The following is a 12,899-nucleotide window of genomic DNA, read 5'->3' on the forward strand; positions in this document are numbered from 1 at the left end:
TTTTTCCCCAGTTCAAACAAGAACCAGCACTGGCCAGAGCATCCTGTCCTGAGCCACCACTCTTCTTTGAGTAGCTACCCCTCTGCAAGACAACCTCTGCCGCACTCCGTGTCACTGGACTATGGCCACCACTCTCCTCCCCTTAACCACCCCCACATCCACCCTGCCCCGAATGCTCACAGCTCTCCTCGAAGCAACCAGCGAAGCCGTATGGCTAACTATGCTCTCAACCATAGTCCTGCTCAAAGCTGTGAGGAACAGGATGACTCATGTCTCGGCTATGGCACAGACTGTCCAAACCTGGACAGGGATCTTTTACCCTCAATGGATGGGCAGAATCAGTTAACACAAATGCAGCCTCCACTTCTGCCTGAAAAGAAGAGGACGTCAGATGGGGAGCATTCGCTGGGAACAGCCTCTCCAGCCCTCAGTGGATTCTCAAGTCCCCACAGTGGTAGCTCCCTGAGTATTCCTTTCCCTAACATCTTGCCTGACTTGTCAGCTCAGACGCCAGGCACAGCCTCACCTCTGCCAGGTAAGCTAGGGTCTGCTAAAGAAACTGAAAGCCTTGTGGGTGTCATACGGCTCGTTGAGTGATTTTTGTTGTTTTCTTTGTCTGTGTATTTTCCAGATGTGCTAGCCAACAAGCAGGTTACTGTAAAATTTGTGCAGGATACATCAAAATTCTGGTACAAGCCAGACATCTCAAGGGATCAAGGTAGGTGCCAAATGTAAACACTTTTTTTGTTAAGAAAATTCTCGAGCTACTTCAATCATTGTTTCTCTCTCTTCAGCTATTTCAGTCTTGAAAGACAAGGAGCCAGGCTGCTTTATTGTGCGGGACAGCCACTCCTTCAGGGGGGCCTACGGTCTGGCTATGAAGGTGGCTACACCCCCTCCCTCAGTTCTTCAGCAGAACAAAAAAGGTATGGTACATGTGGGTGATTAAAAGACGGCATGAGCACTTCAACATTTGGGACAGACATATTTGCTGGCTTTTTATGTCTGTGTGTTAAATATTGAGTTAAAATCTGTGTGAATAACTTTGCGTAAGACACTGGAAGTGGGTGGAAGCGATTCTAATACAGAAATCCCAACAAGCAAAGCAATCCAACACTTAATTTTATTAAATACAGTTCTGTTCAGTTCAGTTTTATTTATATAGCGCCAAATAACAACAACAGTCACTTTAAGGTAAACACTTGGCAACAGTGGAAAGGAAAAACTCCCTTTAAACAAGGAGAAACCTCTGGCAGAAACAGGCTCAGGGAGGGGCGGCCATCTGCTGCGACCAGTTGACCGGTCCTTCTGCTTTGAATAATCGTGCAAAGGTAACCTAAAGCTCCCTTGGAATGTGCAATATACTTTAAGTGGATCATTCGGGTCAGTTTGTATTTGTATTGTACATAACACATACACAACATACATAAATATCTCTGGGAAATAAACATACATCACAGTATTACAGAATTTCATTGATAGTTAAGATATCAGAGATTGGTCCAGTGGTCTGGACAATCCTGGGAATGGTGCATAGCATAAGCACAGACAAAGCCATCTTCAGTTACAGCCCACTGTGCGCACCATCACAGTGGAACCTAAGAGTCCCTCTCTCCCTCTGCTTGTGAGTGAACTCCTGTCTTTCTGTTTATCTCTCCTGGGCATCATCATCACGATGCCAAAGGGACCCCTATTGCCTGATACTCTTAGATGTACAGCTAACGTTTCACTCATTAACAAAAGATGTGCTGGGTCTGTAAGCCTGCTATAATCCCAGTGTCTTCTTGTGCAAGTGCACTTTCCCACATACTGTAACTGTCTTTCTGAGAAGTCTGTCAGTCCCACAACTGAAGTCAAAACACGATTTTTGTTTGGTCATCAACTTCCTGGTTTGTTGGTTTAGCATATTTAGAAAATAGGCTAAAGTTTTTTTTTTTTTTTTCTTTGTTTGTTTCTTTGTTTTTTTGGTAACAAACACGCAGTCTCTAGAGGACTCTGGTCAAACATTCTCTGGATTGTTTCCACATGTAAGGAAGTACTGACCGAGTTACAATACAGACCCAATTTTCTTATTTGGAAAAGGAAAGGAAAGAACACTAAACCCCACACAGTGTGTCAGGAAAAAGTCTGCTTATTCTGAGGGGCACAAAGGATGCCCTTATGCCCTGTCTGCAGTCCTTTCATGTTCCCTTCTCCCTGATTCACACCTGCCCTTTTGTTTGATTTCACCCTTCTTCAATCCAACAGCACCTGTGGTGACATCATGACACAAACCATCTCCAGACTTTGAGCTTTGGGTATTGTGACTGCTTATAAGTGTGAAACCCAACCCACTTTGTGGAGCAGGCTTTTCTCCAAGCTTTTGTATCAAGACATTCCTCACATACGCTCATCCAGCCCCTTCAGAAGAGCTTCTGTTGAATCATAATCCACCTAATCTCTCTAGAGAATGAATGTAGCAATTTAATGTGTTTGACGCAACACTTAAAGGCTGGGAAATTATGTGTGGTTCTGAGATAACTGCTATGAGATGTTATGCAAGTCAGAGTAAGTGTAGAGCAGAGGTTAATTTGTTGGTTTGCATGCCACATAGAGCCCAATTTTATGTGAAGTGGGTCGGAAAAACCTTTTACTATAACTCATATGTTTATGTTCTTTTTTTCTTTTTGTGTAAAGACGTTTCTGGAAAATGTTTGCATTTCTTGAACTGTCCCTTTACAAAATTGATGATGAACAAGTTTAAATTTTAAAAAGCGCAGTTTTAACAATATGTTTCATTAGCTATGAGTTCCTAATGAAAGATCACAACAGATTGGGCAGGCTCCAGGGGCGCCAAGTCTTACACCCCCAATTCTAGATTTGCAAATACAAGAAAGTTTGCTGAAAAGAAAGTATACTATTCTAGCTAGTTACGTATTTCTTCTTTCTTTTTCTAACAGGAGGAGATTTGGCCAATGAATTAGTGCGCCACTTTCTGATTGAGTGCACACAGAAAGGAGTGCGGCTGAAGGGTTGCCCCAATGAGCCATATTTTGGTAAGACTTTTACATGGTTAGCAAACATCAGTGACACCATCTGGATGTTTGGCTACACTACAGAAATTGCATTGTACCACCACCAGTAGAGGGCAGGAGAATTTCATGAACGCCAAATAATGATAGATCATAGACTGTGATAGACTGGAATTTACCCATACAGTGTTTCATGGTTTATGTCTGATTTCTGTGGCATTTTTTTGTGCCCCGCTTTCTTCAAATATAGCAACTATTGAAGATATATAATCAAATTAAGTGTTCCACTGATGAGAATTTTATTTTATCGTGGTGATAGAAGTTTTTCTCTGTTGTTTTTTCTCCTTCTTTTTCTTTTTTTCTGACAGTTTGTAATTTTTCATGAAATCTTGCATTTTTTAAAATAAACATGTCATTAACCAAAACAGATTTATAACTAGAATTCTAATTTAATATGGTATTGTTTTACAGGAAGCTTAACCGCATTGGTCTACCAACATTCAATCACTCCTCTGGCCCTGCCCTGTAAACTTATCATACCTGACAAAGGTAGTATTCAAGTTGTGGCTACCAACATCTGCCTCTCTATGTTTAACTGTCTGCCAGCTTAGTGTTTTCATCTGCTGATGTAACTGTTGAGGGTTTTTTTTTGCTGGATAATCTCATTGTTTTCTTGTTCGCAGATCCTCTTGAAGATGTCATTGAGAACACCTCGCAATCGGTAACAAACTCTGCCGCTGAGCTGCTAAAACAGGGAGCAGGTAATCAGGTTTCTTATATCAGTTGCTATGAAAAGACACTGTCACAAACAGGTGGCCTGACTTAATACGAACGCTGACGCAATCTCTGTGTGCTGTTCTGTTGTAGAAATGAGCCATTTTCCTTGTCCTGTTATTATGCCGTGTGTCACCGAATGCACTCGCTTTGCAAATCCAAGTGTAATTTTGAATTTGTCTGCTGCTGCAGCCTGTAATGTGTGGTTCCTGGGCTCTGTGGAAATGGAGTCACTAACGGGTGTCCAGGCAGTGCAGAAGGCCACCACTATGGTCCTGAACTCTAACGCTACACCAACCTCCACTGTGGTCCACTTCAAAGTTTCTTCTCAGGGAATCACCCTCACTGACAACCAGAGAAAGTGAGTAAACATAGTTTTTGCATTCTTCATATATGCATAGCTTAGCAATTTCTTACCATAATTTTGCTTCTTTTAGGCTCTTTTTCAGGAGGCATTACAATGTCAATACAGTAATATACTGTGCTCTGGACCCTCAAGATAGAAAGTAAGTATTGTTGATTTAATGTCAAAACACATGCCCACTTGCTATTTGTGTTTCACTAGTTATTATAGAGAAGTATGTCAGTTGCATGTTGTGAATGGGTGATGGATATTTATTTAATATGGTTTTCATTTTTTTGACCACTTGAATCCCTTTTACACTACAAGTCGCACTGACTGGCCTTTATTCTCTAAAGTATCTAGGAAAATCCAAAATATGGCAAAAGATTAATTTAAATAACTTCATGCAAATCTAATTGACACTTTTGAATGTAAGTATTTAGGTGGATTCAGTGTAGCAAAAATGACACTATTATCCCTTTTTTACTTCCAATAGGTGGAAAAAAGATGGCTGCCCATCAGCAAGGTAAGTAGATAATTATATTTTTGCACAGAGACAATGAAAGCAGTTCTTTTTAAAGGTGCACTGCCTGTTTGAGGCAGATGACAGTAATGCTACTAACTACACTGCTCCTCCTCTGCAGAATCTTCGGCTTTGTGGCGAGGAAAACTGGCACTTCGACGGGCAACGTATGCCACCTGTTTGCTGAGCATGACCCCGAGCAGCCAGCAAGCGCTATTGTCAACTTTGTGTCAAAGGTGATGATTGGTTCACATAAGAGTAAGTAGAGGACAAAGCAGATCACTTGGACAGACGTTAGCAACGTCTAGAACAACGAATGAAAGACTGAGAGGCTGAAGAACGGACTAAATATAATGACTCGAGATGGTGATGATCTGAATTTGAACTGAAAAATGTGCAAATGTAAAGTGATCACTGTACGAGGACATTCAGTGACATCTTTAATCGAAAAGTATAAATAACTTTTTTAAAATTTTGTTCCTTTCAGTGCATGAACTGTAAATTAGCTACATAACAAATAACAAAATCATTATCATTTTCACATTGTTTACAACTGTAATGTCTTACACAGTAATACAATCATTATTAACATATTTTAAGTTCCTCATACTAAAGCTGCTTTTCTTACTCATTCATAGCATTTTATGGACCAACCAAGAAAACCCTACATTGTTGTATGTTTCTCTCATATTTAACCAAAAAAGAAAGGATAAAAAAAAAACTTCATGCAAGCATTCATTAAGATTTCTTTAGTTGTATCTGATGTAGAAACACCTCATCTAACCAAGCAGGCAGGATTTCTCTGTGGATTTAAAAACATGCAAAAGCAGTGTTGCAAATGTGTATGATTTGGACTTTGTGCCTAACTTCATCACATGCATGATTATTTTATCTATGCAATGTAAATGTTGTTTTTGCTTTTTTTTTTTTTAACGTGTAGTTTTGTAAAATGTTGCTGCATGTAAGTGGCTTTTTTGAAGGTGTTAAATCAATTTTATCATAAGATGTATTGGAGTATGACCACTTTTAAAGCTGTCAACATTTTAATGAAAGTGTGAGCGTGCATTTGCGAGTGTTTGAATGAGAGAAATTGTAGAAAGATATTTTAATGAAACCATAATATTCTTTTATTATATATATTCTGCTTTGACAGTAACTGATTAAAAACACATCAGTACTTTTGTAGATGGTACAAAAGACTAAGAACGTAGGGTTACCTTGTAACCTCGGTTCTCTGAGTAAAGAGTCGATTGTGCCAATTCTAGGGCTGCTTGGAGATCAAATTATCAGTGATTTCACGCCAGCACAGGTGCTCTATAAGTGAGCCAGAGTGTCTGTCCACACGCCCTGAATAGCATTGGGATTATCCTTGTACATATCAAATATGTAACAAATTGAAGATTGAGATCAACACTGCAATCTTTCAGTGTCAAAAATAAAGCAGTATACACATACCCCCACCCCCTTTTTTTATATTTATACTAAATGTGTAAAAGCACACATCCACACACAGGCTGCTATGTTACAAGAACAAATGCTGTTATTAAAAAGAAAACAAAGAAGAAAGAAAGAGGTCAGTGTTGGAATTTGCACAAATAGGTTTAGTGTTTAGCACACTCAGCTAGTCATCTGTCAGTGATACACATTTGCTCCTGGAAAAATCTGTTTGTACTCCAGCTGATTGTTCACATTGTATAAACGACGATGACCATAGAAATGGATTTGTGTTGGGTGACCATTTTATCCAGAGAGGGATCGACAACCACACTAACAGCTGGTGTTATTCTTGCATCAAGTGCACGCTTATTATCACTTTCCATGACCTATTATGTGTACCTCATCCTTATCTCATTTAATACTGTGCCTCGGTGTAAAACATGCTACATGTGAACGATTTATTTGTATATGGGCATTTCCATGTTTTTGTTGACTTGTAAATACTAAACATAATGAAACATTTATTTAATCTTGATCCACTAGATTCAGCAACTAGTGGGAGTATTAGCCTTGTACCCAGAGCTGTAAATATCAGGCTGTTTGTTGGTTTTTGCATGAACTGTAGCGGTGGTAGATTGGGTAAATGAATCCCTTTTATTAGAAAACGGTTAGCTCTGTCTTGTGTCCTTGTATCTCTGTGTTAAGCTATGCTGTGCAGCTTTATGTAAGTATAGAGACACCAGGATGGTAATATCTACCAGCAAAGGAGCAAATAAATGAAATTTGAATACACCGCTGTTGGTTGGCTTCAATCCGGTAAACAAATACATAAATAAATAGTTTAGGATTATTAGGAGTAACTTTGTAAATTTAATGGTATTGGTATTGTGACATTTGAAATATATTGAATACATTTGAATATTATGAGTTTGTCATAACTGCAGGGAGGCTGCAGATGAATGCTGCTAAACCAAAGACTCTAAGCACAATTCCAGCTTTTCAGGTCTTAGCAACATCAGCTGAACTGATAGCTAAGGCATTTTAGCTTTAGGCTTCTATATAAACATGTCACTGTATTTGGTATCTGGCTATTTTCTCAGAAAATAAATGATAAGTAAAAAAAAAAAGGCTGTGGACCCAGTAAATTTATTTTATCAGTGGAAATAAATGGTATACAATCAGAGATCGGTGTATTAGGTACACTGTGTTGGATCCCCTTAAATTTCAGAGCTGTTTTAATTCTTATTAACATGTCCATGCTGACATGATAGTGTCACACATGTACTATGTGCCGCTACATTATGCATTTGATAATGTACATTGTTAAATGCACATCCGTGATTTAAATCTCCTGTTTCAGCACATTCCAAACTTGCTCTATTTGATTGAGGTGTGACTGTAAGCCAATACATCAGTTTGAGATGAGATGAGCTTAGTGACATAGTGTGTTATCCTGCTGAAAGCAGCCATCAGATGATGGGTACAGTGAAGTTATAAAGAGACGTGGACATGGTCAGCAACAATATACATGTTGTCATATTCTGGGGTGGCAGACTGTGTGGCGATGGTTGACGAGTGAACCCAAAAGCAGACGTGTGGAAACCAAAGCTTAACTTAAACCAAGAGTGAGCTGTTTATTTAGGCTAAGTGATACAAAAGACAAGACAGGAGGACACTAAAGCAAAACTAACCGGAATACACTGGGAAAACTAAATACTGGAACATGGAACATGAATATCTGAACAGTGACGAGGGAAGAGGAAACACACGGGGAACACAGCTGGGGCAAATAAACATAATGAAAGAGGAGGAAGCAAAACTAAACACACAGGACGTGATACTATCAAAATAAAATGGGGAAACACGTAGACTAAGACACACAGACTTGACACTGGAACACCGAAGCAGAAACGAGAGACAAAAATACTGACATGACTGGATACGGAGAACAAGGAGTGAGAGACATGGAGTGACGAGAGGGAGCAAGGGACACGGAAGGAAATGGAGAGGGACATGATGGGCTTGGGGAGAACATACACCAACGCACAACTCAGACAGGGGAGACATGGAATGAGACACAAGGAGGGGAACAAGTAAACAGAAAAGGGAGACAAGACGTGAGGACAAACGACATCTAAAAGAAATGCTCAGTGGATACTAAGAAGCCCAAAGTGTGCCAAGGAAACAACCCCTACACCATTACACCACCAGCGCCTGAACCATTGATATAGTTGATTCATGTTTTCATGTAGCTTACATTGAATTCTAGTCCCATCATCTGAATGTTAAAGCAGAAATCGAGACTCAGACCAGGCTCCATTTTTCCAATCTTCTGTTGTGAGCCTGTTCAAATTGTAGCCTTTTCTGTTTTTAGCTGAAAGAAGTGGCACCCGGTATGGCCCTATGCTGCTGTAGTTCATCTGCTTAGAGTTGGTGTGCTCTTTCTCTGTGTCCTTCACTTTGCTAAGGCCTAATTACAGCTTTGGACTGCCTCAGGGGCCAGATCAACAAGATATTTTGGCCTAGAGGGCGACCGTGGCGCTGTGGAAGCGCATCTGTAACCGGAAGGTCGCCGGTTCGATCCTCGGGCTCTCTGTCCTGGTCGTTGTGTCCTTGGGCAAGACACTTTACCCTACCGCCTACTGGTGTAGGCCAGAGGGGCCGATGGCGCGATGTGGCAGCCTCGCTTCTGTCAGTCTGCCCCAGGGCAGCTGTGGCTACAACTGTAGCTTGCCTCCACCAGTGTGTGAATGTGAGATTGAATGAATGAATAATGGAATTGTAAAGTGCTTTGGGTGCCTTGAAAAGCGCTATATAAATCCAATCCATTATTATTAGAGAACTGCTGCTAACTAGATATGTTGTGTTATTTGGACCGTTTTCTGTGATGGTCCACCAGCGATGATTGTTCAAGAAATTTCTAGTATATTGGTTGTTTCTGAAGCAATCAGCCTGTCTGGCACCAACAATTGTGCCACGTTCAAAGTCACTTAAATCACCTTTTTGCCATTTTCAGATGCTCATTTTGAATTTCAGCAGGTTGTCTTCCCCGAGTCTACATGACTACATTGGACAGTTGAACCTATTAAAGTGGACACACTGTGTATGATTCATGTCAATCTGTGGCCAGCAGAGGACACTAGCGACACAAAACCGTTGTGACTGTGAAAGTCCCAAGTCAACATCACCTTTGTTGTTTTAGAGCAAAACAGGCTAGCAATTATTACACACTGAAGTGTAACACCACATCTTTTGATGCGTCTGACACACAAATGTCTGTATCATCATCATCATCATCATCATCATCATCAACTTTATTCATAAAGCACTTTAAAACAACCACAGCTGACACAAAGTGCTGTACATTGGAACTGTAAAATAAAATTACACGAGATATAAATAAAAACCAAATAAAAGAAGAGTGAAATCATTAATTAAATAACTACTTCAATTAAAAGAGAAACTAAGTCTCACTGAGGTTAAAAGCCAAGGAATAAAAGTGGGTTTTAAGACGTGATTTAAAAGTGGACAGTGAAGGGGCCTCTCTAATGTGCATGGGCAAATTATTCCATCACTGTAGAGTGTGAATGCACCTTTCTTACCTGTTGCGTGTGCACATATCCAATGCACATGTCCACCCTCATTTACAAAGTGCACTAAAAGAGTTTCTTCCCTCCAGGCAAGCCTGGGCAGGTTGCTCTTAAGTTGCAGAGAGGGAATACATTTGCAGAGATAAGAAGGAGGAAAGGTGTGCAGTGAAGGACCCCTCCACCCACATTACTGTGTGTCTGCAGGTGGTGAAAGTGAAGAATTCCCGGGGAGGGCAGGAAGGAAGTGAAGGCCCAGTTGTGGTGACTGCATAGAGCCCATCTTCCTCTGTTATTTAGTGTGGAGTGGTCTTGAAATAAAAGGAGCAGGGGAAAATCCAGAGAAGCAACCAACATTATCAGATTACAAAGGAAACTGTCAGGAGAAACACCATTTCACATGGGAAAAATAAGTGTGTGTTAGCATGTAAGATATGTAGGTCTAATGCAGCAATAATTTCCCATTAAGATTAATTAATACATCTTTACATTTACTATTCCCAGGCTATGTTTTATTATATAAGAATGGCTAAAACCAGACACTACATGTGGGTGTCTTTGTCAACTTTCTGAAGCTATAAGAACTAGTTGACCTTATGGGGAAAAAAACAACTATAAGAAACAATGATGAAGATTAAGTCACATAGATTATCCTTCTCCCAGCAAATACCAGCTTTGCAATAACCCCTTACAGATTTACACCAGCCTCTCCAAATTTCATTTTGCAGATAATTTGGAGGCCTTGTTTACCCGGCTGACAGAACTAGTTCTCATTCCTCGATCACCCCAGTTCTGCAGCTTTTTTACAGCCACTTAATTGGCGGGGCAGGGCCCATCTCTTTCCTCTGAACCAGAACAAAGGTTTGTGGACAGAAATAGAAACTGGATTCTGGGATGGCTGCACAATTTGAGGCCCATGCTTGGCTTTCAGCAGAGGCCAAAACCTGGAAAGGCACCGTGAGAAAACTGTAGGCTTTCATAACGCTTGTTAAATTGAGGTAAGTCCAGGTCACATTGAGATGACAAACAAGTAGATCACTTCATCATAACTCGTAATGTTACTAACGGAATATTGGTAGTAGGTTGAGTCTGTGGCATCACAGCACTCATACATGCGTGGTGAAACTGGGCATACTCCAAGGTCATTGATTGAGACTGTGGAGGGGTTTCAGTTAGGTCATGGTCTCCGAACAAGAAACAAAAAACTGTGGGATAAAGAGCTTCCTTCGTGGTGTAAATTTGCATTTACAACAGGGTTTTAGAATTTGTGCTAATTGGATGATTGTGGTTTCCAACATAGACTCATCTACCCAAACTACCTCAAAACCAAAAGCACATTTGTTTGTAGATTAATGCATGATTTCTACTACTTTGCAATTTTAATTTTAATGACACATGTCCAAGTCACATTTGAATATCTGTTTCTTGTCATATAACAGTGGTGAGAAAAAAGAGAGAGGTATTTTACACATGTGGGAAAATGTCCCTAAGATGTATGAATACATGTTCAACTATCCTCATAAGTCTAGGTGAGACAGAGACATAGGAAGTGTAACTGTCTTTGGGGGGACTTGGGGTCAAATTGAGTGGTGCCACTCACAGCCCACTTCCGACTACTCTGTAATCCGTCAGGGTGAGTGCTGAGAGTTCCTCTCTCTTTCTCTGTGTCCTTCACTTTGCTTAGGCCTAATTACAGCTTTGGACTGCCTCAGGGGCCAAGCCTCCAGAAACAGGGACCACGATAGACCACTCCAACAAAAAAAAAGAAAGAAAATGATTAACTGGCCTTGGAATTAGATGAAAGCTGGCCTCTAGTTTGTTCGCCATTCGACCAACATCCAATAATCACATAATAGCTGAAGCTATGTATGGGTCCAGGTCAGAGCAGAATCAAAGAGAAACAATTATCATATTAATCACTATAGAGACTCCAATTTATCTGTGATCTTAGTCGGCTCAAAAAGCTCTCAGACAGAAGCAATTACATGACAGACAGTCATGAGACCATTCAGGGAAAAGAATAACTTTAAATGTACCAGACTTGTCATGTGATCTGCAACCACCTCATTCCTCTCCTACTCCAGCACACCTCCACACTGTGTGTATTCCACATACTCTCTCCACAAGCACAGACGCACTGGACCCTGACAAGCAAAAATAGGGAAAGGGTTGTTTTGTGTTTGAGAGTGAGGGACACACACACACACACACACACACACACACACACACACACACACACACTCTCTCTCTCTCTTACATTGTTCTTCTGGGCTAACTCAGGCATGTTTTGCAGATATCCATCTGATTACAGTACGTGATTTATTTATCTATGAATGTTGGTACTGCACATTCCTTTGCTTTTACTTCCTTACATCCTTTAAGCTACTAAAAGAGCTGCTGTGTTAAAATGCCAAATACAATACCAGAGATAATCACAAGAAGAATTATGAAAATAGCTGTGGAGAAAATTTTGGTATAACTTATGTAAAGGTTTTAAAGTGAAATAAAACCTACTTGTTTTATTATAGATTATATTTACCTGTGGGAAGTGGTGCATTATGGCTAATGTGAGCTACAGTCTGGTTGCTGGAGCTAGTGCAGCCCAGTCTGAGGTCTTCAAGCAAGTGTATCTGATTTGTCCAAATCGTCTTAAAACAGTGGAAAATTGCTCCATAGTACCATTTGACAAGCTGTTGCAGCTGGCCATAGCTGCCTCTGACAGCAGGTTATGTTAAACACATGTACAGTAATATCCTGTGTGTGCAAACGTACATTCTTCACACTCCCTCTTTATTGAGAGGCTGCTCTGCGAGACGACATTCCTCCAGTACATTACTCTTAGTCTCCTCTGCTATGCTGAATATGCACAGGTGGCTGAGAGACCCCCTTTCAAAGAGCTATGAGTAGAGGAAAGGGCGGAAAATCAGCAAGCTTTTTCTTTTTTCAGCATATGAACCAAATGTTTTGCATTCCAGAGAGCACTGCTCTGCTGTAGGCCTGTCTGTTAACAAATGGCAGGGCTGGTTGGCAATGGATTTGACACTGACTTCTCAGAAATGTAAAAAATACAAAAAAACCCAAAAACCCTGAACTGTACACCTCAACTCTGCTGCTGTTATTCTGTTGAGGTATTTTGGACAATTTCTGCTATGGTATTTGCTCTCTCATCTGTAACCAATAGTGGACCTAAAAACACCACAGATGTAATTACTCAGGAATTTTCT

The 12,899-nt window shown here is 40.4% G+C and overlaps 1 protein-coding gene across 2 annotated transcripts in view; it reads left to right on the plus strand.

Moving 5' to 3' along the window:
- The window catches only part of LOC102294389 (tensin-3), a 32,218-nt gene extending 25,340 nt beyond the window's left edge, over positions 1–6,878 (plus strand). For both annotated transcript variants that reach the window (XM_005912687.3, XM_005912688.3), the window contains 10 exons: positions 12–535; positions 632–718; positions 795–926; positions 2,940–3,035; positions 3,483–3,560; positions 3,695–3,772; positions 3,978–4,146; positions 4,223–4,291; positions 4,625–4,654; positions 4,773–6,878. In XM_005912687.3, coding sequence (XP_005912749.1) covers positions 12–535; positions 632–718; positions 795–926; positions 2,940–3,035; positions 3,483–3,560; positions 3,695–3,772; positions 3,978–4,146; positions 4,223–4,291; positions 4,625–4,654; positions 4,773–4,917 — 1,408 coding nt within the window. In that variant the 3' untranslated portion in view covers positions 4,918–6,878. The remainder of the gene's footprint in view (positions 1–11; positions 536–631; positions 719–794; positions 927–2,939; positions 3,036–3,482; positions 3,561–3,694; positions 3,773–3,977; positions 4,147–4,222; positions 4,292–4,624; positions 4,655–4,772) is intronic.
- Positions 6,879–12,899: the final 6,021 nt, after the last annotated feature.

This window comes from Haplochromis burtoni, unplaced genomic scaffold (genome assembly GCF_018398535.1).
Source record: "Haplochromis burtoni strain Fernald_Lab_line unplaced genomic scaffold, NCSU_Asbu1 Contig_3, whole genome shotgun sequence".
In the NCBI taxonomy this organism is placed as follows: Eukaryota; Metazoa; Chordata; class Actinopteri; order Cichliformes; family Cichlidae; genus Haplochromis; species Haplochromis burtoni.